The 27772-nt window shown below is 42.4% G+C and overlaps 1 protein-coding gene across 1 annotated transcript; it reads left to right on the top strand.

Annotated features, from left to right (window-relative positions):
• Positions 1-5512: 5512 nt before the first annotated feature.
• On the top strand, positions 5513-27211 carry SLC25A43 (solute carrier family 25 member 43). The gene is made up of 5 exons (XM_042807121.1): positions 5513-5890; positions 8850-9091; positions 10066-10238; positions 23604-23738; positions 24841-27211. Exons 1-5 carry the CDS (start codon positions 5619-5621, stop codon positions 25042-25044), a joined length of 1026 nt encoding a protein of 341 aa, XP_042663055.1. The 5' UTR covers positions 5513-5618; the 3' UTR covers positions 25045-27211.
• The last annotated feature ends 561 nt before the right edge of the window (positions 27212-27772 follow it).

The raw sequence follows: 27772 nt of genomic DNA, 5'->3' as shown, positions 1-27772 counted from the left end.
TCAGATGGTATAATTGCTATGTATGCAGTTACAACCCGAGAACAATTGTTATGGGTACATTTGGTGTGTCAGTCTATTCCTGTTGCAACTTTGTATGCCAAAAAGCATGTATTCATTTACTCACTATACAAGTTGATAGGATAAAGATGTTACCTTTGCTTACAACTGTTTGTTGGGTCTACTTGCCTTCTCCACAGTTGTTGGTTCTCCTCGCATTAGGAAGGTTTTCTAGGAGTCTATTATATGCTGACATTTGTTTCCATTTTTATCTTAAAAGATAAAATTGTGTTCTGATGGTACAAAAGGTTAAACTTCAAAAATACTGTCTCTGAGTTACGTGATTTTTTCCCATTCTATGTGTATTTTTCCAAACAGGCAAACTGAAATTTGAGATGAGTTTACAGCAGCAGGGTCATTATATTAATCTACTCCGTACCTGCTGTTTTTCAAAAGATGCTGTAAGTTGAGAAACTTTAGTGTTCTAATTCATAAATAAAAAGTTTAATGTAGCTATACAAAGCTATTTCTTTAAAGATCTGAGAGAACAGAAATAAGATATATATATAACATATAACAGAAACAAGATAGGAAGATGCACACCTACTAATTTATAAGACAATGCTGTTAATATTTTGGTTTTCCTATTATGAGAGGAGTTATACAAAAAGTATATTTCCATTTTCTAATTTTATTCATAATTATTTTGTAATAATGGAATTGCAATGAATAGAATTTAAATTTTCTTTTATATTAAACTCTGTTAAACTCTGCCACCAATATTTATAATTATCTTGTCACCAGCACAATGGTTTTGAGGCTTTTGGTCTCATTTTCTTAGGCTTCTGACTGGCATAAGAATGCTGTCTTCCTTTTTCAGTACAATGCATTACAACCCAACATTGTCACATCTTAGCACCTCTGCTACCATGGGTACTAACTGACATGAATAAGTAAAAAAATCATGCTATGTCTCCTGGTTTCAGAAAAAAACCCAGTTCCTAACTTGTAATTAAGCAAATTATATGTAAATACAATCTGCTTTATATTCTGCATTTCAGGGAGCAAACTACTGGAAACTGTTTTTTTGCAGTTGCGGAATATCCTGCCTACTAGGATCATACATATTGCTGGAGCGGTATGGTGAGTTACTCTGTGAATGAACAATAATTGTATTTCCTCTGGCAAAGGAGACAGGGAAAACTGATGTTAAGGAAAATACTCTGGCAATGTTCTCATGTTGAGAAGTGCTATGTCCTGTTAATTAAAAGTGCCACATCCAAAACTGAGAAAAGGATGATTCACTTTTAGATGGTGGATAAAGGAACTGATTCACTTTTACACAGTGAATAATAAAATTACGGAAATCATTGCTACAAAAAATATGGGAGACTGAGCACCTTGCTTCAGAAGTGGATTTGATGTTTTTAGAGGCAACAATAAAATGGAGTTGTTTTGCAGATATGATTTTAAGCCAGTATTAGCCCTCTCGTTTTATGCAAAAGATACGTCTGAGGCATTAGAAAGAGATTGAGTGGCATAATTACCCCACATCTCCCTCTTGCTGAATAGTTACCCTTTTCTCTGCAACCTGCAGTTTTCTAGGCTCTATCCCACCTGTTACCTACCTAGATTGTGCAGATCCCAGATTTGCTCTACTCTTACAAAAACTTTCTTCTTAAAACTGGGCAGCAAGGAAAGGTGAAACCCCATCTGCATAAGTCATGTGATGACTTTGAAAATCAGTTTAGACAAAACTGGTGCAAAGGCCTGTGTAGAGCCAGCTCTTTTGTTTATTTTGGGTTTATTCTCATTTAGCTAAAGAGGATTTGAAGTAAATCAACTTTAATGCACAGGAGGATTCACATAGAAATAGCAACATCATGACGTACTACATTTCAAATGTGTTTGATTTAAAGCCTGGCAACTGGTGCATGTAGACAAACTTTCTCTGCGACCTTCAGAAACAGGCTGGGGCAGAAAACGATTGGGAGAAGCTTGGGCACAAAGCATGTTTAAGTATGTGCAAGTAAGAATCTTGGCTATGGTTCTGCTTGTGGTTTCGTAATGTCATTCCAGGAATTATGTCTGGATGTTACATACTGCTCAAGTAATTTGAAAGCTAAGATAACTTTCCATATTGAAACTCCATACCACTATGTATCTCTCTACCTTTAGGTTGTACAATCTATAGGAAAAGTCAAACCCCCATCTTGTATTTAATCTTGAAATAGAACACTAAGACCTGTTCCAAGGGACAATAGGAAACTTGCAGTTTTGTTTCAGAAATAACAATGATACTTACTTACTGCAGATGGCTGTCATTGCAGATTTGACTCATGAAACTATGAAACTAATTTGCGGAGTGCTGAAATATTTTTTCCCTAGATACTGATGTGATGAGTTACTGAGGAAAAAGAACCTCACCTACTCAACCACTTTCTAGCCAGAAACAACAGTGGGTTGAATACTGCCATCCACTGGCTGGCTGCACAGAGAACTTGTTGAATTACATTTCTTTAAAGTAGTATTAAAAATTACCTGGTGATGGGGGTTTTTTTGTTTGTTTTTTTTTTTTTTTAATATGTTTAACTTCCATGTCAGGACTTTCTAATCAGCCTGTATGATGATGGGTTTAGTCTACAATAAGGTTACCTCAGAAATAATTTGTATGTAAGTGGGTGATTTGCTTAGAGGCTATTTAAGAAAAAAAAAAAAAAAAAAAGTTCTTAGTCCAACAGGTGAGTTTTGGGGCTGTAAGGAGAATTAGTTTTCCAGAACATAAGATATCCAGCCAGAGGAAATACAATAATTTATACAGAAAGTCCAGAATACACAATCCTTATTAATATAATTCTGTTTTATAACATTTCTGAGCTATGCTTAGTATACATATCAATGGCACTAATTCTAGTGTGAGCTTTTTGTTATAGACACAGAGATTGAAGAACTTTCTTGGTTGCTTCCTTTTTCTAAAGTCTGCTTTACAACTGACAAAGCCAGCTGGCACTGTGAATCGCTCTTAGTATAGAAAGACAGGCTTGTGATTAAGTCACAGGAGTGGGAGTGCGAGCTTCTATTTCTGGCTCGGTCACAGACGTCCTGGGTTATCATAGGCAAATCTACTAATTTTCACTATTGGTCATATGGACAACCCAACTGCTTGCTGGAGTGGCTTGTCCTCCCACCACCAGTGAAGAAATGGACCAAAAGCATGTTGTGCTCTTAGAGACTACAGCAAATGTCATGGAAAGCAGTGGCAACTGAACACCTCAGAGCAATGCTAAATTTAGAGCTTTTCTAACTCATATGTGGGGATGGCATGGACAGAAAAATGGGTTTATTTTGGCAGATCTCTTTACCCAGGAGAAAAAATAACAACAGACAAACTCACACCAACCACTATCATCATAGAATCATAGAACACCAGGTTGGAAGGGACCTCAAGGATCATCTGGTCCAACCTTTCTTGGCAAAAGCACAGTCTTGACGGACAAGATGGCCCAGCTCCCTGTCCAGCTGAATCTTAACAGTGTCTGGTGTTGAGGAACCCACCACTTCCCTGGGGAGATTATTCCAATGGCTGAGTGTTCTCATTGTGAAAAATTTTCCTCTTGTGCCCAATCGGAATCTCCCCAGGACTAACTTGTACCCATCACCCCTCACCTTTTCCATGTGACTCCTTGTAAAAAGTCTCCATCTGCTTTGTAGCCACCTTTTAAATACTGGAACATGGTGGTAAGGTCTCCCCTAAGCCTTCTCTTCTCAAGGCTGAACAAACCCAGTTCTCTCAGCCTTTCCTCACATGCCAGGCTTCCCAGTCCCTTGATCATCTTTGTGGCCCTTCTTGGGATCCTCTCCAGCGTGGCCACACTTTTTAGTACAGCGGAGACCAAAACTGAACACAGTATTCCAGCTGTGGCCTGACAAGTGCCAAGTAGAGTAGGATAATCACTTATTTGTCCCTGCTGGTGATGCCCTTGATGCAGCCCAGCACCCCGTTGGCTTCCTTTGCCACAGCAGCACACTGATCAGTCATATTGAGCTTATTGTCCACCAGGACCTCAGGTCCCTTTCCACAGAGCTGATCCCCAGCCAGGCAGATCCCAGTCTGTGCTGCATTCCTGGATTATGATTTCCCAGATGCAAGACCTTACACTTGTCCTTGTTGAACTTCTCCATGGATTAGATTGTGCTGTGGAAGGCTGAAGTCATCTGCTGATTCATTTTATCAGCCAGAACAAGTACGTAAAAATGACCAAAAATGTGTAATGGAAATGGGAAGAGCGGATAGAAGAAAACTGCTCAGGAAGAACCTTAATCTGAAGTTTATCTTGTGCAGACAAGCAAGAAAGGCAAACCCCTATAAGAAATATCACCCTTTCATGGTTAGAAGTCTTTGTTTCCCAGCAGTATTAATGTATAGCAAGTTTATACCCATTTATTCTTGTTTAGAATTTTTCCTTTAAATAGTTGAGCTTTTCCCCCTCCCTGGTGATTAACCACTTTCTTCCCACCAAGGAAATAAAATGCCATCAATAGTTGAGCTCCTGGCAACTAGAGATGTCTTTTACCTCTTTTATTGATTTGGGAATACTCTGTTGGACCAGCACCAGCAGAGCATTCTCGCCAAAGGTGGGCTAAAGGGCATCTTCTTACACTGCTTTATTGGATGCACTGTAAAAGGTAACGAATGTAGACTAATAAAGGTTTCAATTTGGGGTTTTTTGTTTGGTTTTGGTGTTGTTTGTTGTTTTGGGGGGTTTGTTGTTTTGTTTGCTTTTGTTTTGTTTTTGTTGTTTTTTTGTTTTGTTTTGGGTTGTTTGTTTTGTTTTTGGTTTTGTTTTTTTAATATTACAAGAAACAGAGCAGACATCCTGTTTTGGAGCAGATCACTGCTACTTCTTCTTACTAGCAGTCACCTCCTCACTCCATAGTTCCTGGTTGCTCCCTGGATCTCCTTTACACTTTCTACTCTCCCCTCCCCATGCCTTTTCCCCCTTTTTTCTGGTAGCACATCAACGAAGCCTGAACTAATTGACCTCCTAAATCTATTTAATGATGTTCACTCACTTCCAGCATCAACGCGCAGGGCTTCAGCAGCAGAACTCACTAGTTAGGAATTCCGCAGGATGTTTGGCTAGGAGCGCAGGAAGCGAAGCAGCAACCAGCGGATGCATTTGGTCGCGGTAGAAGTATGTTTAATTTTAAAGACAAAAAGGAAGCGTCCCGAATGCACCGAGGTCACCGCTGTGAGGGTTTTTTGGTTCTCTTAATGCTACATAAATGCAAATAATGCAATAGGATGCGAATTTAACGACAAGCAGGAGCAGCGGGCGGCCCGTGCTCCCGCCCACCGGGCTGCCCGGCGTGGGGCGGGGCGTGGGCGGGGAGAGGGCGGGGCGTGGGCGGGGCGAGGGCGGGGCGTGGGCGGGGCGAGAGCTGGGAGTGGGCGGTGAATGGGGCGGGGCGTGCGGCGCCCCGCCTTACAGCGCCCTCCGGCGGCTGAGGCTGGCGCCACCGCCCCCCGCGCTGGCCGCGCCCCGCCGGGCCGAGCCGGGCCGGGCCGGGCCCGGCCCCTCCGCTCTGTCCCGTCCCGATCGGTTCCGCTCCGCCGGGCCATGGCCACCTGGCGACGGGACGGCCGGGTGACCGCCCTGCAGCGGCTGGGCTGCGCCGGGCTGGCGGGCGCGCTGAGCCTCAGCCTAACGGCGCCGCTGGAGTTGCTGACGGTGCTGGCGCAGGTGGGCACCTGGCACTGCCGGCGGGGGCTGCGCGGCGCCGGGCAGAGCCTCTGCCGCGCCGAGGGCGTGCGGGCCCTCTGGAAGGGGAACCTCATCGCCTGCCTGCGCCTCTTCCCCTACAGCGCCCTGCAGCTCGCCGCCTCCCGCCGGTAAGCCGCCGGCCCCGGCCCCCCGGGCCGGCCGGGACAGGGCTCCGTGGGGCGGGCTGCGCTCTGGCTCCGGCCTGTCTTGTCCTTTGCAAAAGAGAAGGGGGTGGAAGTGGAGAGCTGAGTCCGTAGGGGCGCTTTAATGTCTCTGTCTCAGCTGGATGGCTAGCTGGTTGTGTGTCCCCTCTCCCCAGAGGCGCGTACCCTGGCTACTAACTTCATTTATTTAGTTAATTCAGCGCATAGCAGCTCTTAGGGTCTGGTGATATGCCAGCAACTGCTTATAAAGTTATAGGCGTTCTTCAAATGCTGAAGGGTTGATAGCCTGTTAAATGTCTTCTGCTCAGCCAGATTCCTTTAGAAATTCAGTTACAGTGTTACCTACAAATGTGACTGCAATGTCTGTTCTTTGCAACCAATTTATTTTATTCGTTTATATGCTTTCAAGTATTTATATTGTTTGTATCAAATAAAATAACAAAATCATGATACCAGTCTTTTACTCTGTTTTGCAGCAGTTATTATGCAAATTTGATCAGTTTTGAAGTCGATATGTGACATCATTGTTTTAAGATCTTGTTTTCAGTAATACACAGGCATTAAATTAAGGTAAGCACTGGAAGGACTGCAGCAGGATCAACATAGAGCAGTGCTGGCTGAGTACTGCCAACCCACACGGTTTCTTACCGTTCCCTTTTGCTGCCTTTTAGTATCTTTTGGCCTTTCAAAGGAGTGTCTGACTGTTTGCACACTCCAGCATGTTTGCCACTTCGAGGGCTGGGTTTCTTTTTTTTTTTTTTTTTTTTTTTTTAAAAAAAAAATTAAGATCAGCTGTGTGCATGATATGCGCTTGACATTTCCGCCCAGCTGGGCGATGGGTTGTTCCAGTTCGTGCGGGGTGGGGAGAAGCATGGGCTCAGCCGGCGCTGGCCAATCCAGCCCGCTGCCGCTCTCGCCCGGGCTGACGCTGCGCTGCCTGCTGCGGTTTGTCCTTCATCTGGCTGAGCAAGAGTCATCCTCCCCTCTCTGCCTGTGCCTTTCAGGACGTGATGGATGAAGCAGCCCTGCAACAGGGCAGCTTTGTTGTGTCCTGCTTGTAATGCACACCGTGGTCAAACAAGGGGAGGGATAATGGCAGTGGGAAGGCAGAAACAGTGATTTAAATGTCATTTAAAGTTCTCAGAAGAGTCAGTGTGTTGAAGTGGTATAAACCAGTTGATTTTGAGCGAAATAGCTAACTTCATTGTTCAGCTTGAAACAGTGTATTTTCCCTTTGCAAGGCTATAGTTTGTCTCTAGTTTGTGCGGGGAATTACAGGTGGAAGTAAGCTACCAGGAAATTAAATAAAAGCTAAATTTATTAAATAAAATAAATAAAACATATTTCTTGGTACATTATTTGGGGATTTTTAAATGTATTTTTTAATGGGAAAATAGTGTATATAAAGGTGAGAGACACAAAAAGAGAAATGTTACATGGTAACTTAAGTAAATAGTATTGCCAACTGCAGAAGGACCTGGGCTGAGCACAGTCGGCAGCCCCCGGACGGCGGTGCGGGGGGAGCTGGCTGGGGAAGGGGTGTTTAGCTGGCATGGCATTCCGTCTGTGGTTACTGCGCACAGACTCCGTCTTTCCGTGCCAGTTTTAAATGTTATCTGGGTAGCGCCTAGAGACACCCCACCACCCTTCCCACGCATTTGTGCACACACAGGAAAATCAGGCTGTGTTGCTTTAGGGACTGTATAAGACACGTAGGAAAAAAAGTTTATGCCTTATTGCTTCTGCTTGGCTAGTCTCTCTGCTCTGAGCTCTCTCGAGGGCACAAGGCAAGTAGATGCAGGGATCTGTCATGTAGTAGAAAGCACATGCTCGTGTGAAAAAACATCAACTGAGCAAGTAGTGACTTGTAAATTTCTGCAAATTATTTTCGTCTGGACATAGTAGCACTGTGTAGTTTAAATGTAAGTCTGCTGTTTAGGCGGTTTAGTTAATGCTTCCAAAATAGAGTAATAATGCATGAGTTGTAGGTTAGCCTTTGAAACTTTGTGCTTCAATTTAAAAATTTCAAATACAGACTTAAACTCTTGAGCATAATAGTGCCTGGACAAAAATCTTCTCTAGACAAGTATCCCTCTGGATTTTTCTGTCCCAACATATACAACAGAGGAAGTTTCAGTTGTTCGCAGAAAGCCTGTGATGACGTTATCTATGTATTTCTTTTTATATGATAACTTTGGCAGATTGGACCAATTTCTCTAACTGATGACTGATGATCAGAGAAGTTCTTGCAGACGTATGTTGAGTCATGGTAATTTTCATCCTGTAGATGGAAATATAGATGAGGATTCTGTGGTCAAAAATTACTTTAAAAGTCTCTTGCAAAGCAAACAAGTAACTCCTGTGAACAATTAGTCCCTGTATCACTGAAGATTTTTTTTTTTCATTGTTGAACTGGTGCTCTGGACCTCCAGCACCGTACCACAACTCAAGCATTTGAGTTTAGTCCATGCTGGGAACTGTGGTGCAGGTAGAACTATACAAGCTACCTCTAAAAAAACCCTTTCAGGTACTGGAAGTATTTTAGCTCAGTAACACTAAAACCAAAGCAAATTGCATTTGCAGTGTTATATATTCCATCCCCTGACTTGGTTGTTAAATATAACCTTTGCATTTCTGCACTTCTGTGCAGCATGGATTTGCCCAAAATTTCTTCGGGCTCTTAGGTGTGTTTTTTGGACTCTCCTCATGTTTGCCAGTTCACATGCGTTTCACAGAAGTTCTGATGCTTGTGTGGTGTAATATATAGTAAGGTCTTGGATGAAATACATGTTAAAATTTAACTCCTGCTGCTGAAGAGGCTTATGGGCAGAAGAACAGTGACATTAAGATTGATCTGCCTTAATTTTTCATGCGTTTTGTTCATGCTGTCATTAATGGTACCTCTTTTATGTGTTTACTCTAGCCTTGTTATACTTTTCACGGATGAGTTGGGTCATATTTCTCACTGGAGAGCCATCATGGCAGGAAGTCTGGCTGGCATGGTTGCAACCATCGTGACTTACCCCACTGACGTAATTAAAACACGTCTCATTGTGCAGAACCGACTGGAGCCATCTTATGAAGGAATTCTTCATGCTTTTTACAAAATTTATCATCAAGAAGGACTTCTTGCACTCTACCGTGGTGTTTCACCAGCTATATTAGGTAAAATAATACTGGGGGAAAATCACTTCATTGCACGTTGTTTATTGCAGCTATGTAGTGTGTTCATTTGCTCACTTGATTTCAAAAGGCAATAATAGTGTTCTTCTGTAGAAGGTATGTAGATTTACAAGGCATGACAATACAGATTACCTCTGCTGCAGCTTTATTGCTTCAAATTATGACCAAATGCATTGCATTTTATGTATGGTTAAGTGTTCAACAAAATACTCTTTTCCTTTTATAGATGATCTCGTTGTGCTAGGATGCAAAATTTCCACCATTTAACTCTTAAAAAAATCCACAGTGTTGCTAATTCCTATCTAGGTGTGAGTGTCTCCCTAGCTGCTCAGTGAAACTAGTATGAGCAGTCATGTGTAACTGATGTGAAAAGTGAAGATTAGTGATATTCTCTCTTTGCATTAAATGACTTTTTAATTACTTATTTACTTTCCATAGCCTTTAAAAATGTCATTTAACTTTGAGTCCACTTTTTCACAATATCACATTATAAAAAATGCATCATCGTAATAATAATGTGTGATCCCACTATAAAATGAATGAGAGCATGAAACAAGCAAGGGAGGACAGAAGTATCCCTCATCAGCTTGACTGAAGAGGCAACTCTCTTTACCTGTATATCTGCTAGGGTTGGGTTGGACTGGAGTAAGAGCTTTTCACAAAAGAGATAACCTGGAGAAAGAGCTGACCTGTCATGAGACTACAGCAGTTAATAATTCTGACAACATGCACATTTTAATATGTAAATATATGCCCCTATCAGCACATCTAGATGCTACAATATGGGTGTTTGGTGGTAAACCAGTGACTAAAAAGTAAAGTTCTTCAAAATATTGATCAGGTTTGAGAAACGCGAGGCGTGAACTGGCAGTGGCTCAGCCCATCTTTTTAGGTTGTGTGATGAGCAGCTGTTTTCTTAGTGTGCACTGTGTTAATATAAACGTTTTGCTTTCTAGGTGCTGTCCCATTTTCTGCGGGCTCATTCTTTGTTTACATCAATCTGGACAAAATCTGGCAAGAACCCATAGTTCATTTCACTCCTCTTCAGAACTTCATAAATGGCTGTGTAGCAGCTAGTGTGGCACAGACACTTTCTTTCCCCTTTGAGACTGTCAAGAGGAAGATGCAGGTACAGAGCATTCACGTTACTAGTACTTTGTTATAGATGCTTATTGCAGGAGCTTAGGACAAGACTAACCAAATGATGATGAGCACCACTTTATTTCTTTTATCAGTAGGCTACAGAGACTTCATTTTAGTTTGGTTGTTTTTTGGTCTGGTTTGGTTTGGTTTGTTTTTAGTTTTTTTAAACTCTGAAAATTATGGTTACAAGTGTGTTGTTACACTTTTAAGGTAGGTTCAAGTGCTATCATGGGATATATGTATACTCTCAGACTCTGTCTTTAGCTTTCTTTCTTTTCTTTTTCATAGCAGTTCCATCAAATTTTCACAGTTCAGAATTTGCAAACCTTCAGTCAAATGCAGGCATTCAGTGTCCTTGGTGGTAGACAGGATGAATAAGATCTATATAATTTTCGGAGCCTGTATATCTGCGATTCATGCCTGACCTATGTACTGGAAACCACAGGAAACTTTCACAGCAGGTATTAAGTCTGAAGGGTCAGAACTATCCCCATTCTTATTTCTGACTCCTCTGGTTAGCAAGTGACTTTGCAGTTGCTGTTGTGGCTGCTTTCCTGGAGCATCAACAACACAAGAGTTACTATATCAAGTTACTATATCATTTTATATAATCCTGCTGATCCTTTCTCTTGAAAATTTAGTAATAATGATCTAAAAACACCCCCACCAAACCACAAAACAGCCACTATGGCGCAGCTTCCATCTCACTGACATAATTAATTTTATGATGTTGACTTTTCATTACAACTTCGTCAGCAGAGTGACAGTGAATAGTAGTTGTTGTCTGGTGGCTCGTGGGCTGGGGCATATGAGTTTGCTCTTTCAGCCTAGTTCATGGCACGGCAGATTTATGGGAAGCTTTTGTGATCTTACTAAAAAAGCAGTCATTTATCGTGGTGACATTATATAGATCCCTGCCTCCTTCATCAAGCAGTATGCTGGTTGGTAAGTCACAAGCTAGCAAAAGGTCAGCGAAACTGTGAATTCCCCTGTCCAGCTCCCCAGGTTCCCTTTTTCAGACAGGGCTCAGATCCAGTGGCACAAAAGCCTTTGTTGTCCTCTCTGTCTTGTAACAGAGGACCTCAGCAGGTCTTTTATTAGACCAGCTCATGTAGCTGATGTGTCCAGAAGTCAAGCTTTAAGTTGAGCCCTTTCATCAGGTATCTCATAAAATGTCTCAGGTGAGAAAAAAATTCTGAGCGTGAAAACTTGATCATTTTTTTCAGTTGTATCAGTGGGTCTAAGAAAAACAATTATTCCTTACAAGTTGTCTTTTTCTTTATATCCTTAGACTCACAACAGTACAGTTTCCTGTGTTGCCCTAAAGAATAAAGAAAAGCATTTACTGTGCTGTTCCGCTTTTAATGTTTTCTGTTGATACCTCAGTTACTTGAACATTTAGTTTTTGTAATCAGTTTGAAGGTAACTTACGGTTGTAACTGATGTGATGTTAGTTCTGTGTCAAGCTTTGTCCTGACAGGCAAATAGAGAACAGGCCCATCTTTCATTTTCCTGCCACTAGGCTGTACTCTTTCACCAACGGGATGCTTAAAACATCTGACTGGCACTTATAGACATAAGGGAAGTGGATTTATTGCCTAAGTAGGTAGGAAGTGGATAATGTTAAAAATACTTTGGACAGAAAAAGGGCTTGACAACAAAAGGGTTTTTTCCTCATAGATGCATTGCAGCAACTGAGTAGTGATTTTCCAAGGTTAGAGAAACACTTCCTGTTCAGTGATTTATTCTGAAGTCATGGGAGAAGGCAAAGGTGTTTCAGAAGAACTAGCTGCCTAGGTGCAAAAGCCCATAATTCATTTGATACTGGAAATTACCTAAGTCACAGAGGCTTGTGCAGCAGAGTGACCTGTTGAAAAGCACACCCAAGCTGATACTAAGAGCTCACTGGAATTCATGTAAGGTCATCCAAGAAGTTTCTTTTTCACAGTTAGCACCAGGGCATGTGCCAACTTTGCGGGGATCAGCTCTGCTTTGTGCTTACTTGCTGGCCTGTTCAGTTTGCAAGGTGATGGTCAGAAAAGAGAAAGGTCTAGGAAAGGTTACCAGAAAAGGTATCATACAAAGGGACCTAGAAAGGGGGAGAATAAAGCAGGGGGGAAAAAATGCTTCAAGACATTTCAGTGTTCTGTAGAAAACAGGGGAGCAGATACTTCCGATTGCAGCTTTTCTCAGGTATTGTATTCTGATCAGCCTCCATTCAGTGATTCACCTTTCTGGCTGATAGTGAGGGGTGTACCAAAGCCTTCAGCAACCCCCAGGAGTGGTGTGAGTGCTCTGCCATGCACGTAGGGAAATGCTGTCTTTGTTCTGAAGCAATGAACACTTGTTTTGTGTACAAAGAGGAACCCAGCTCATTGTGGAGGTCCATATCAGTCCTTCCCTTCTGTCCCACTGATCTGACAGATGGAGGTAGTGTATTGCCAAAGAAGACTTTTCCATTGAACTTGGTGATGGGGAACCAGGGTGTTGTAAGGCAGTCTCAGGAACTTCAAAAGCTGAGAAATAGGACACAAGGCTGTCTTCTTTGACTCTGAGATTGAGCACAAGCCTGAGACCAGAACATCCAGTTCCGATCTACCTGATACGCCAGGCAGTCTTGGAGGAGTTCACTGCATCCATCTTATCTAGACAACACTTGAATTGTTTGCACTGACTAGAAAATGACTCTGCTATGGGAGGAAGGATAAGGTGCTATTTTTAATCTCAGTGGTAATAATTTTGTTTCATCTTTTCTCATTTTACATATCTGAATCCTACACTTCTGACGTCAGCAGCTTCTGTCACTGACATCTGTGGGAGTAGGAGCTGAGTGTCAGTGAACAATTCTTCCTCTGTGTTTTGGTGATGATTTATGATGTCAGATTTGTTCTGTAACCATGGCTTCCTCCCCCCTCTGCTATTAGAATTATCTTTATCATGTTTACCTTTTTTTTTACAAAGATGCTGTGTTCGCTAAATATACTTGAATATTTTTCTTAAAAGAAATGTTATTTAATGTCAGTGAGTCTTACTGAATATGTGAGGCCTCTATGTTGTGCTTATCCTAATTTTATTCCTTTGTCTTCCTTTTTTCACTTTGCTCCTGATTGGCATGTTAGAGAATTAAGAGGTACTGTATGCATGTTTCAGCATGGAAATATGGCTTTTGTTGTGCATCTGTAGAAGGGGATTAGTGAAAGAGAGGGTTATTCAAAGGGATGTTCTATATCAAATGCTTTCCTGACTCACTCTTACGCTGTATCAGTTTCTGAACAAAAACTTACTGATCTTTATATCCTTCTGAATTATTCTTGGCTTTCCTTCCTTACCTCATAATATCATGTTCTTTGTTAAGTCCAGTATCTAAGCAATGTTGAAGTACCGCACTTTTACCTTGCAGACTTGTATTACAAGAACTTTTTTTTTTTTTTGCCTTAAGCAGGGAAATACCTTCCTATGAATGAGTCTGTGTCTAAGGGAAGCACTGGTAATGTTTCCACTTCCCTACATCATCTTTTTGCCTATGATGACCTTCATAACTGCTTACTGGACTGAGCTCTGGCATTTCAGTAAGGGAAGATGAATTTAGAGCTGTTATATGTCATACAGGAGATTATTATTAGAATGACACCGATCCCAGGCTATGTGTAGAACTGAAAGTCTACAAACATGCAAAGGGTCAGCACAAATCTAATACCCAAGTTTGGCATTTCCCTCTGTGCACATGACCCTCAGAGGTAGGCTCAGATACCCCTGGCTGGCGCGTCTCAGCCTTCATTCCAGATTGACCCATGGCTTTGGTAGCTTTGTTAGGCAAATGCACAAAGATGACCCTAAAGTTTCACAGTTACTCCTCACCTGCTTAAATGAACAAACTTTGCAGAAGCTCATCCTATCCTCATATTTTGATGGTATAATTTATTATTTTAATTTCTGTGACTAAAACTTGTCTGAAACTATCATTTGCCAGTACATGCTACTCAGATGTAGCTTTCCCATCAAACCCTTGTAATACAGAATAAGCACACTCTTAGTATATGGCAGGATTCAGCACATTTTTGGTGTTGACTGCAGCATCCTGAAGTTGTGAAGATACCTCTCTGGGCAAAGTATTGTTTAGTAGTGATCTTTTTGTTTTAAAATCCAGCCTTTGAGTTCCCTCCACTGCCATAAACAAACAAGCTCACTGTTCTTTATTAGTGTAAACTGTTGCCATGCATCACCCAAAAAGTAGCCTCTTTTCAGTGACAAAGTAAATCAGTTAGGCCTCAGCTACTTAAAAATCTGAAATGTGTTTTGGGGATTTTTGTTGGGTTTTTTTTTTTTTTTGGTTCTTCGAAACACAAGATGCTCTGCAAGTGTGAAATCTGCTGTAAAGTATGTGAATGCTATGAGTTCTTAGTAACCTGAAGAAGACTAAGCAGTCATTCCCTTTGTGAGGTAGCCTGTTTATGGTAAATGCAGTCCTGTGCCCTGTTGTCACATTTCTAGTCTGAAGTCAGTTAAAGGAGATGCTAAAGTGTCTCTTTAAAAGTAGTACTGTTATTTAAGTATTTATTTTAAAATAGTCCCCTAATTATGTTCCTTGAATGGTAAAAGTCAGTCTAGCAAGAGTGCAGTGGCTGGGTTGTAAACAAATCTTTGAAAAGTAAAATTATAAATGTTCTCTAAAAAAGCACCTTCTCTCTGCTGAAACCACGAGACAGTGCTTCTACATTGCTTAAACATGAGTAACTTGCAAAGAGAGCTCTGTCACTGGAGACGGTCACTGGTGCTGGCATGGCAGCCTCTGAAAGCTCTCAAGCTGTGGTGTCCCTGCTGTTTGTGAGATTTGTGTTCTTGTCAGCTGGGAATATGAAAGTTATTGGAGTCATGACCTGGTTTAAAAATAAGAAATCCTTTTTTGGGTCATGTGGTTCACACGACATCTCAAAAGCATATGTGCTCTGAGACTTTGTTCAGGGAGACCCCTTAATAGTGAAGAACATGGGAGTCTGAGCCTTGAAAATTTTCAGAGATGGAGCCGTTTGACCACACAGAGTGGCAAATTCAATAGTGTGGAAGCAAATAAGGAGTAATATTACTACTTTTAGTGTGATTTTCTCTGGAAGTAAGGCATATATGGTTGCTAGCTGTCTGTCCTTGCTCCCAATAACTGCTGTCCAACTTCAACTAAACTTGACAGAGGAGTGGAGGTTTCAGAGATAGAACTTCTTCAAGTTTTGTGAAAACAAGTGCACAGATAGGGACAAAATTCCAAAAATATTTCACCTGAGGGTGGACGCTGCAGTGTGAGCTCTTACTTTTCTTACTGCTCCCTGTGATCTCATGCTCCCCTTCTCCTTGCTGTTGGGGTTCAGTCATCAGCCAGGACCCCATGCCCCGGCTGATACTTGAACTTGGTACCAGCCTGGCTCCTCTGATTATTAACAAATAGGTAATAGACATCAGATGCTGGTTTTGGTGAAATCCCTTCCTTCCTGTTCTTTTTCCCCATGTCTAAATGCTTTGAGCTACCAGTATTTTTTACTGGTTTGTTGATGTTGCTATAAAGGTATTGTATACCACTTGCTCTGAGGCTGTTGCAGAACAGTGCCCTACTGTTTTGGGAAGTACTTGGACCAGTAAATGGTTGAGACAATGCCTGAAAAAAGCTACTGAGCGTCACATAGGCTTTGCCTTCTGTAACAGCCTATATCAGCTTTTGTGCATCTGAACAAACCTCAGAAGCATTTCTCTTAGATGCCCAGACTTCCACAGGAGAGAATTGTGAAGTCTGCCTGCCTGTGAAGTGGAAACACTGAACAGTGCTAGCAGAAAAAGCAGGTAAGAGGAAAAAATCATAAATTAAGAACTGGAAGCAGGCCTGGGCTGATCTAACAGTCAGGTCTGCCTTGTGGCAGCTCGTTCTACATCTAGTGGCCTTTAACCAAGGAGCTGTGGTGTGATAAGTATGTATTACTCACTCTGAGGTGGATTACAGCAGGACCTTAGCACTGCACAGTGGTCTGCTGAAGAAAAGCAGGAAAACACACTGCACCCATTTGAAATGCAAGAGGTCTGAGGGAGGGGAGAATGCAGTTCTCTCCAATTGGTGTTCCCAGACACTGAAGTGGCCGGCATGCTCCCAGTCCTAGGCTTGGTAGTGCCAGATGAGCATGGCCACTGGCCTCTTACAGTCTCAGCAGCGCTGTGATCAGTGTGGTATGAGCAAGAGCTCTTTAATCTGCTTTGGGGCAAATCAGACAGGGTAACTCACCCCACCCTTTTAAAGTCAGTAAGCTCACCCAGGTGATGTGGCCTGACATGGGTCAGGATACGCTGCTGTGTGCACACAGCTATTATAGCCATAATTTTCAGCAGGGTGACAGTAATGTCTCCAGAGTGACAGCTACCATTGTTACCCCTAACATAAGTACTTTTGCATCAGTTATACAGGAGGGCCTTGTTTGTATTTGTCTGTTCTTAGAATTATGTGCCTGTGACATGTAAGGTGATTAATTATGCAGAATACTCTGTAAACAGGAGCTAAAACCTTATGGACACTCTCTTTGATTTATTTTGATTTGGTGTAATTCCTTACCTCATCCACATAAGGCCAATGGAAATATGTCCTCTGTAAAACCCCAAACCTGTAAAATGTTAATTTTCTCTTCAGTTCCTACACAGACAGCAAGAGATGCCAGAACTAGCGTTCCTATTCACTGTGTGAAGTGTGGGACCAAGCTAGTCTGTCTAAAGGTTTGCATCATTAAATTAACTAGGGATAATGTTCATGAAAATGGTGCACCCATTTGTCAGGATTGAGCTGAAACATCACAAGGTATTCAGAAACCACCCAGAGGTGTCCATGCAAGAGATTTGCACTGCCTTGAGGAAAAAGACCTCTATATTCCATATCAAATATTTCTTCATACTGCAGGTGTTAAAAGCAGGAAAGGCTTAGGTTCAGTAGCAAAGGAAGGATTCTGAAACAAACTGTGAAGCCTCAGGGTACAACATGCCTGGTGATAATGTATTTAGAGCTAAGAGTTGCACTTTTGAGCAAGCAGTAAACTGTTTTGCTCGTTGGGTGCTGTTGATCTTAAAAAGGAGAGATGATTTGGCCCCAGTTCAGGTTACCACGAAAATGACATCTTCCTAGGGTGCAGGAAGCTGGAGGTCAGCTGCTTTCCTGTGCTGCTCTGCAACCCACTGCCTCCTGATAGCTGGTCATCATTTACCTTCCTACATGCCTGAATACCTTTGGGGGACTTTAGCCAGGGGTAAGTCAGCATTACCAAACCACTGACACAGAAAAGACAATGACTACCAAATGAGGCTGTCCAGGAGAAAGGATTGAATAGCCCAAGGGAATGCATGTTTTTTCCTCCCAATATTAATACTTACTTACATTTTAATTCTTTCTTATCTGAGTAGAATTAAATGTTCTTTCAAGCATTCAACCTTTGCTTGAGTGAAATTTCTGTTGACTGTAGTGGCATTAGCTTGAATGAAAACTGCAATCTTTGTTCTTCTGTTTCTTTTGAACTACAGTTATGCTTGCCTGTTGCATGTGTCCTTATTAATCCAGACTGCAAAGATTTCCTATTTTAGCTTCCAGATTAAGAATGTGAACTCTTGAGCTGTGTTGTAAAGTGCGTTCCTGTAATTTTTAATTGATCAGAAGTGTAGGACACCTGAATCTGTTGAAAATATATAAACAACAAGCAATTTTACTATGTTTACCATCAGGGTAGCATACCACTTATGGCAGCTATTCACTGTTAGTCGAGCTTTCATACTCTGTGCCAACAGTACTGTGTACTCAAAAAAAAAAAAAAAAAAAAAAAAAAGCAAACCTTTGTACCAATAAGCTTTGTGAACGGGGAAGAGTGGGAAAAAGTACATTGAGAGGGAAGTATTTCCAAATAGTCTCTGATACATGTACGTTTGGACGGTTGCCAACCAAAATGTTCTAGGGTGCAAGTGGGAATTTTTTATCTGCAAAGCTCTGGGCTCAGGATCAAGTGGCCTAGCCACCACGTCTGCCATTTCCTGACCTGGTGGTCCCTGCTTGGTCCCTGTGTGGCTACTGTGAGCCTTGGAAAGGTTCAGGCGATTGACCTTTTGATGGGCATGGTTCCCACTGCAGCTGTGGTAAACTACATCTGTCCTTCAATCCTAAGAGGAAGGGAGGAGGAGGAGAAAGGTTGGGGGGTGAATGTCATTGAAGGGTAAATCTTTATAAGGGTCTGTGAGATTAGTTCCCAAAATGGGACTATGTTCTAGTAGTCACCTCATGATTCAGACAATGGGAGAGATGGTGTATGAAGAGTCCTCAGGTAACGATTAACTTGAGTTTTGTCATGATGCTTCACCCTTATTTAACTATTTTGTTTATATTTAAAAATGTGTGTGCAGGTAGTTGTTTGGTGGGGTTTTTAAATACATGTCTCTCCTGGGTTTAGGTTGTCAAAATAGAACAGTGCTAACTTTGGGGTTGCATCACAGTGACTTAGTAGGCTTGGTGGCTTCTAGATAGTAAAAGACTGTGAGAGAGCAGATGGAGCCAGTTCTGCATTAGATGTGCTTTAACCATTTAGAGAACCCATTGTCCATCAGAGGTAAAAAGATTAGCAACTTTGCCCCGCTACTACTATGACTCACAACTTGGCACTCTGTTACCAGCGCAGTGAGTTGTACTATATCTCCACCCTTCTGCAGTGTGAGACAGCCTTAACTGGGCGAGGAAGGAAGTCTTTAAAAATGTTCATAACAAACAGGTTTCCGTGCAAAGGCCCCTTGTGTCAAGGGGTGTCAAAAGAAAGGAAATCATGCTTCTTTGAGGTTCGTGGCGTGAAACGTCTCTGTCATAAACCTGATCTTTTTGGTATGAGATTGGCTGTTTGATGTACATGTCATAGTAGGTTTCTGAAAAAAAGGTAGAGAAACTACTTTGATCTACTTTGTTACTTCCATTTTCTGGCTTTGGTGCCATAGGGTGGTTGTGAGGATTGCATTGTTGTAGACATGTTTCGACGATGCAGAAACACCCAAAACCCACAGCTATTTTTTTCATTAAAAACAGTGCCAAATGAAACACCTTCCTAATTTTTTCTTTTATTAATACATTTAACTTTGTTTGGCTGTGTTCCAAAATACTGAAGTTTTAGCAACACACACTAACACAGTTTTTCGTTTTCCTTTTGCAATAGGTGATTCTGAGATTCTGTGGACAATTGTTACTTAAACACTGTATGTTGGGTCCAAACATACTGCTCTTGTAAAGCAGAAATACTGGCAAAGCACACTTCACCCCACAGACTGAAATCCTGAAAACAACTCTAACCGTGGTCAATGTCACTATAAACAATATTTCAGTAAATCTCTGAAGAGGTCAGTGTCTATGGGCAAATTAGAAATCGTGGGGTTTGACTTAACTGTCTTCTGGAGGTGTTTACTGAATGCAGAACCTTACTGAAACCTGCCGTGTGCTTGTCGCCTGTCTTGGTGTTGTAGGCAGGAGTACTGTAATCAAAACCATTTCTCATGTGCCCTTTCAATGTATACAGTAATAAAGGGCATTAAATTGAACTCATGCAGTTAATTCTGGCAGGTCATGTCCTGCCTACCACAAAGGGACTTAAAAGGGTAAGGAATCACATGTTAACAGCATTCCTGCTTTCCTGAAGCATTTTAGAAATCTGTCCCATTTCACTGCTTGGCTACCTATAACTTCCTTTACCAAAAAAGCTTGTGGAAACTGGTTGACAGTCCAGAAAGCAGAACAGGGTTTTGAATCCAGCTCTCCTATGACTGCTGTTACATTTTTCATTATCATAATCATAGACTGGGTTGGTTTGGAAGGGATCTTAAAGATCATCTAATTCCAACCCCGCTGCCATGTGCAGGGATGCCTTCCACCAGACCAGGTTACTCAAAACCCTGTCCAACGTGGCCTTGAACCCTTCCAGGGAGGGGGCAGCCACAGCTTCTCTGGGCACCCTGGGCCAGTGTCTCACCACCTTGTTGAACTTGATGACGTTCACATGGGCCCACCTCTCCAGCCTGTCCAGGCCCCTCTGGATGGCATCCCTTCCCTCCAGTGTGTCAACTGCACCACACAGCTTGGTGTTGTTGGCAGACTTGCTGAGGATGCACTCAATCCCACTGTCTGTGTTGCCAACAAAGATGTTAAACAGCACTGGTCACAACACCAGCCCCTGAGGAACGCCGCTCGTCACTGCTCTCCACTTGGACATTGAGCCATTGACTGCAACTCTCCGAGTGTGACCATCCAGCCAACTCCTTATCCACCGAGTGGTCCAACCATCAAATATATGTCTCTCCAATTTAGAAACAATGATATAATGCTTTTTAAGGTTACTTACATCATCTGAGTGCTCTTCTTAGCACCCCTGGTGCTAATATCACCATTAGTGGAACTGGTCCCTGAGGTCTCAGTTGTAGCACTCAGCATCTTCCACAGTAGTCATGAGAGTCTTTGTGTGGGAGTTTCTCAAGTACTGTGGATTAAGGCTTGAAAAATTATTTCTCTCTTTCTCACTGTTGGAGCTAGCTATTGTTTTTAAACCCTGTTTTGCCAATTGACGGGGTTAACACAAAGGACACAGACACCAAGCTAAAGAAATAGGCTTATTTTACTTTAGTAGAAATAGAAATTTTACTATAGTAGAAATAGCAGAAAGAATAAGCAAGGTAATGCACCTAGACATTACTATTAAAAGGTAGCTATAGTGATTAAGAAAGATACATCACCAATTGCCCTCATACTTTACCATCATCCAGACCCGTGCATCAGCTGGGGAGCCCCGTCACAGCAAAGGGTCGCAGAGCCTTTCCCGGCAATTGGGAAGTCCTACGCAGTGCGTCCACTCGTAGGTGAGGTCTCCGTCTTTGCTGTGAGAGGGTCCAGCTTTTATACAGTTTAACAAACAAGTCTAAACAAAACGCACAGGAGATATCTGGTAGATTGATATGCCTCACTCAGGCATGTCCGGATCTGGCCAGGATCCGGGCATGTCTGAGGAGTTTGTTTTTCTTTACATTTGGGATTTATAGTTACTTCCTATTGTTTACTTATAGTTCCCAGGGATTGTCCCCAGGGTTACATTTTCATGCTGATAAGATACTGGTTGCTTCAGTCTGCTGATAAGATGCTGATTGCTGGTCGGGGAATTCACTCAGAAGTCAACTTTGGTTTGAGGCCTATTGTTTGGGCCCCTTTTTGTTTCAAACCCTTACACCCCCTAAGTATCAGAGCCAAGCAGACAGCTGAGCTTCCTCGTAGCAAATGAGCATAAGTGAACATGTGCATCACCCTTGGCTACCAGACTAGCTCCATTACCTTGAACTACCTGCAAAGGCAGGGCTGGTAATACTGTAAAATCACAGCAGTTAAGTCTCATCGTGTCTGCCTCTCTGAGTACTAAAACAGGAAGCTGTGGGAGCTTGCACCCAGTTAGGAATTATGGAAACAGCTGTAGCCCCATGGAGTTAGCAAGGCCAATGTAGACAAAGGGGACAAGCAATTAGAACTGTTGAAATACTTTCTCCCCTACAAATGTAATCCTTCTCTAACAAAATTAGGCACACTGTTGGGAAAGTTCAGAGAGAAGTAAATGCTTCTGTTATCTCCTGGAAGTGTAGAAGACCATGGATTAAATACTCAGTCCTACTCTTGTCTGGGGTAAAAGAGCCGGGACGTGATAAAGGGGATCCAGAAGATAACAAATCAGCATGTGGTGGAAGCCTATTCCTTCTTTCTCAGTGTGGACAACTGCTTTTCCAAAATCACCTCCCAAAGCCCTGTCAAAATGAAACTCTGGTTTTACCTGTTACCTGCCATCAGAAGTATTTCATGTGCATTTCAATCATGCACAAAAAAAATGAGGAAAAAACCCCTGATATGTGATTTTTTTGTAGATATAGAAGCCTGTGCAGTTAGTGTGTGGCATGATTAGGGTTTTTTTGTCAGCTTCTAACTTTTAGCAGTAGACTTGACAGTAATGCAAGGAGATGTAACAGCATTAAAATTATTTGATTTGTAACTTCTCTTGTATACCTGGGGTATGAATTTTGATGTGTTTCCATTCCCAGCATCTAAGTTGCCAAGTATTTGAAATGCTATAGCTGAGGCATCTAGAAAATGTCATCACCACTTGTCAGTTTATGAGAGGCTTGTCACAGGCTTAGCAGCTCTGAGAAGCTGTAGGTTAGTCTGGCCAAGGAGGGAAAAAATGCTACACCACACGGTGTTTCAGATCAAGGAGGAGATAATGATACCCATATTTACCAATCAGTTAAGTGTACAAGTCCCATTTTTATGAACATTCTGCCCTGTGGTGATCAGCTTACACACACAAGTCATCAACCTGTGTCCTGGGGTCCCCACACACTTCTGACTGAGAAGTGGCACTTGCCATGTGTTTGAGTGAAACCCTGATTTGCCAAGGCAAAATAAACCCATGGCTGCATGTGCACAGATGGATGATGATGGGATTATTCAAGGTCAGGTTATCCTGTCTGTGCTAACGCAGTAGGAGATTAATAAAGGAAGGATTTTGCTGTTAAAAATGACCCACTAAGTTTCTTTCATGTGACAGACACTGTCTGTGCCGCAGTTGGAAATGTAGCTGCAGTCCTGCAGGATGCTCCCAAGCAAACTTTAAGCAGTCTGGATCAACTGACCATGTAGCAAAGATAAGAGAGTACAGGCACCAGCTACTCACCTACAGCTCTTGGTGGGCTTGTACAGCCTGGGCTGAAACCTCTGGTCTTCTGTTTCTGCTGTGCTGTTGCTGCTCAACGCATAGTGTGGTTTGCCCTTCTCACTGCAGTGTGGACACAGCCTCAGCAGCCAGAGTCAAGTCAGTGTGCTCTTCTGTTTTGATCGGAGTTGCAGGAAGGCACTGTGGCATCTGGGGCCAGCCCCCAGCTTCCCTCTCACAGGTGCTCCCCTGCCAGCGATGTGAAATTCCTCTCCCCAGACCTGAGCAGCTGGCAGATGTGGGGCTGATGCCTTACACGGATCTGGTTCAGGTGTCTTCACAAGGGTGGGATTTATTTCTAGTAGCAACATGACACAAAAGGAAGTGCTGTGTGAAATTACAGTTCTCTTTCGTACCTATCAGAGAGTGAATTTCCTCCCTTTTTAGTTTGTATTTCAAGACAAAATAGCCAATTCTTTTGGGTTGATGGAAAAATCAGCATCAGTCCGTTGAAACCTGTATTAAATGTTCCTTATGTACCAGAATGGAGAAAATATCAGAATGGAGAAAATACTTATCTTTAATTACTTCGGTTTTCCTTTGCTTGTTTTACATCTGCCTGGGTGTCTCTTGAACAGGCCCAGAGTCCTTGGCTTCCCCACTATGGAGCAGTTGATGTCCATTTTACTGGCATGGCTGACTGTTTCCGGCAAACTGTGAAGAACAAGGGTGTGCTTGGACTTTGGAGTGGACTCACACCCAGTCTGCTCAAGGTGAGGTTTTGCTTTCATCCCAGTCAAAGACTACCCTGAAGTAATCAAGACACACTTTTGGACAGTTGGAGTTATAAAGCTTATGACATGCCTCCGTACTTATTAGCAGCTTATAGATGTCAGAGTCTGTGACGGAGCAAGTATAACCTCAGGCAGGTTATAAACCAGCTTTGGAACTTGGTTTGGTCATATTTCTCTTAATGTAAGCTTGGCTTCTGGATGTCACTACTTTCAAGTTCATCTGAATGTCCTTAGAGAAGGGAGTGCTGCTAACACACAAGGTAGGGTATGGATGGGGTCTTGCAAGTCATCCAATTATGACAGCTAAACAAGTTCTACTTCTCAGCTGAGCTCCAGTGATCAGACGTACCAAGCTGTAAAGAAAATTGCACTTGTATAAACCACTTCCCCAGAAGTCAAAAGTAGTACTTTAAACCAGCTATTTAACTCATGCATATCAGCTACTACAGCCCTTGCTGAGTTGAAAGCAAGAAGTAAAGCACAGTAGCTTAAACAGAAGGTAACTTAGTTTACATAAATACATTTTATAGTGCTGCAGTGAGGATTACCTACATGGAGAACTGCAGGTCAGCTAATGAGTGGTAATTGAGTGACAACGTGATTGATTGTGATGGCCTGCCTGTGCCTGGGCCTACCTTGGCTGGTGTAAAGCCACATGGCACCTGAGCTGCTGATGCTGCATGGGGCAAAAGAAGAAAACTATTTAGTCACTCTGCTTAAGGTATAATAAATCCCACATTTCCTATCATGATTTGTTGAGGTTGCTTAGGATTTGCTTAGGTATTTGACAAATTGTGATAATCTACAGGCTAGCACAGACCTTGTCCCTCACAATATTGTTATAATTAGTTATGTACCAATAATGAACTCCTACTTTTAGCATGCTTCAGGTGCCAGCCTAGTTTGAGGTGAGACTCTGATTTTATATAAATAAGCACAGCTCCATTAGCAGATCAAGTCAGATTTGAAGTCCTAGAAGTTTCCTTTTTTAAAACATCTCAGCTAAGAATGATACTAGAGAGTCTAATACTGCTTTTCTGTATTATGTTGCTTTTTTTTTTTTTTTAATTTATTTTCTCAGATTGTCCCATACTTCGGTGTTATGTTTAGCACCTTTGAATTCTGCAAGCGAGTCTGTCTGTACAGAAATGGTTATATTGAATCTCCTTTAAATTACAAGCTAACTCCTGGTGTGGACCAGAGTTTACAGCCACAAGAACTGAGAGAATTAAAACTTCTCCGAAGGGAAAATTTTGAGCCAAGGAAATCAGCTCTTGAAAACTGACATCAGAGTGTCCATTGCAGATACACACGCTACCTTTCTTAAAGAACTTTGCAAGAAAGATACACTGAACTACAGGTACCAGCGTCTCAGCAGATTGCATGGTTTTAGTACTGAGGCACCAGTGCCAGGAATGACTAAATCTTGTATCTCATTTGCTGAATGGATATAAACAATATGAATAGCAAGCATATACTGAAGAGGAGAGAAGCAACTAGTTTGAAAACACTATGCTATTGGAACTTGAAATTACATTATTCTAGGTGCTTTTCAATACTGAATAGCCATTTTGAGGTAAAACCACTTGCAGAAAGGCAAGAGAACTGAGATGAGAATATAAACTGTGTCTTCAAAAATATTAAGAAAATTCAGATTTTTTTTTAAGTAATCTATCATCAGCCAAAAATGATAAACAGAATTGAATACAACATGCATGAATTTCTACTGAAATCTCTTTTTTAAGTGATAATGTGTGGACATGGCATTCTGTGGATGCAGAATTAGTGTCAGTTCAGTCACACTCCAGAAACCACTCTTCAGTGTTTAAGACTTACTTGAGAATAATAATTTCGTATGAATCTTTGGCATAGAGTTGAAAATATGCTGCTGCAACTGTGCTTTTGCTAAGAGAGAACTGTAATGTGTACAACGAACTGTAATACACTGGAATGACAATCTTGCAAACTTAAGTGCATACTAGAAAATCTTTCCCTCTTTCTCCTATGTTGCTACTGCATGTACGTGAATTATTTCAGGCTTTGAAAAATAGTTTTCCTGAAGTTCTCTAACTGAAATATTTCCTGAAAAATGCAGTTCTTAAATGTGTTAGATATTTTGGAGCCACCAGCCTTGTCGTGTTGTTTTGGTATTCTTAAAGCTCTATTTTTATATTTAACTGCTTTTTAGTTCCTGCGCACAGACCCAGGCCTACTGTACTGCTTTGAGCTTGCCAGCAGAATAGCACCATGCACACAACCTGTGATTTTTCCACTTTAACTGTTGTGATCTAGCAGCCACAAATAGTTTCTGTAGATAGGAACCTCTCTGCAAGACCTCTAGGTTATTGCCAGTGCTGACACAAGTGATAGGCCTCTGACCAGTCTAGGGAGCTTTTGGACAGTGAAAGATCATCTTGGTATTATACCTGAGGACCTGCTGTATTGCTTTGGTTCCTTTGTAGAAGTACAGCTATGGAACAGCCCCATCCTACTGCCTTCTGATAGAAAACCTTAAACCCCGTGTCCACGTGGGAAGGTGGCTCTGCCCTCTGCAGCATGTCCCACCAGCCTCGGGCTGTGGCAGCGCGTGAATCACAGCAGCTCAGTAAGGTGTGTGCCCACCAGTCACGCTCCTGCCTGGGCTGCAGTAGCCTGGGCTCTGCTCAGGATTTGTCTGAGGGTTTATACAGCTTTCTCTGTGTGTTTTTGTACTGGTAACGTACCTGCTGAGTGGAACCAAGTAAATCTCAGAAACTGCTTGGTTAGGCCAGGTCACAGCGGGATGAGGCAATGGCAGATTGATGCAGGAATAGTCTGTGACTATGGAGAGATTTGCAGAAAGATTTGGGATAGTTGTAAGGTCTGCCTTGCACCTAGAACTCAACATTGATGTATCCTACAGCGGAGGTCTTGCAGTATCTCTCTTAATGGGCTTGCTCGGTTCTGCTGCAGTGGTGCTTCATTTTGGATTTCTTCTCAGAGAAGAAATGCAAACACTGATAGCAAAAATTAAGATGATACAGAGCAGAGCTGGTGGATTGTGCATCACACTGGGGCTCTAAGTTCCTTTGGCTCTCTAGTCAACCTGCCTAGTGAACATGTTTTTTTGTGCCTCAGTTTCCCCATCTGCACACTGCAGGTAATGATACTGAGACTTATTTGAGATGTATGAATAAGGAGATGTGACCTGTGAGTGCGTTGGAGAGGAACAGATGTCTAAAGAGTGCCCTTACCTTGTCCAAGCATACCTGTATGTTTTTTACTAATGCTGTATTTCTAAATTTTAAAGATTGAGTGATGGGTGCATATGAATGTCTGATCAGCTCTTCAAACCTGGTAAGAGTCAAGTGAGTCAAAAAGTTACTTCTAACTTGTTTCTGATATGCTAATAACAACTTTGTATTATAATGTATTCCTACGACCTATAAATCACTTAACTAACCTTTTATCAACCAAGCCTCTAGTTTGTTCAGTGATGTCTATGCATGAGAAATCCCCCCTAAAGTAACAGTTAAGTATTTAAGACGGCACCGAAATGAAGTGCTGCAGCAGTGGATCACTAACATGTAAAATGGTGTGTGATCATGAAGAACTAGTTACTAGCAAGGCTCAACCGCAGAGACAACTCTTAGGTAGGTGAGCTGTCACTCGAGTGGCATTTGGATGCAGCCCTGCAGCATCGGTGGGAGGTGAGGGGGTGTGTGTCAGTCTGAGCATCTCATCACAGCGGAGCTCGGCGTGTGCCTGATGCTGGGAATCCATACCCATTGGAGCTCTGGGAGGGCGGGTCTCAGCTGAGGCTCAGGCTTGATCCTGCCCCTCTCTGAAGATTAAACAGACTCGGCGCTTCCCCGCCCCGTGCCTGCCTAACCCGCGGTCCTGCTGGCTGCCCGGCTGTATTGCCTCACGGGTGGCGCAGAGGGGCTGCGGGGACGCGGCCGCGGACGGGGCCCCGCCACCGCCACGGGGGCTGCCCGGGGAGAGGGGGGGGGTGCCCGGTGTGTGCCCCTCCC

This window comes from Tyto alba, unplaced genomic scaffold, assembly GCF_018691265.1.
Source record: "Tyto alba isolate M040663 unplaced genomic scaffold, T.alba_DEE_v4.0 Super-Scaffold_5, whole genome shotgun sequence".
In the NCBI taxonomy this organism is placed as follows: Eukaryota; Metazoa; Chordata; class Aves; order Strigiformes; family Tytonidae; genus Tyto; species Tyto alba.
This window is presented reverse-complemented; position numbering and strand designations above follow the sequence as displayed.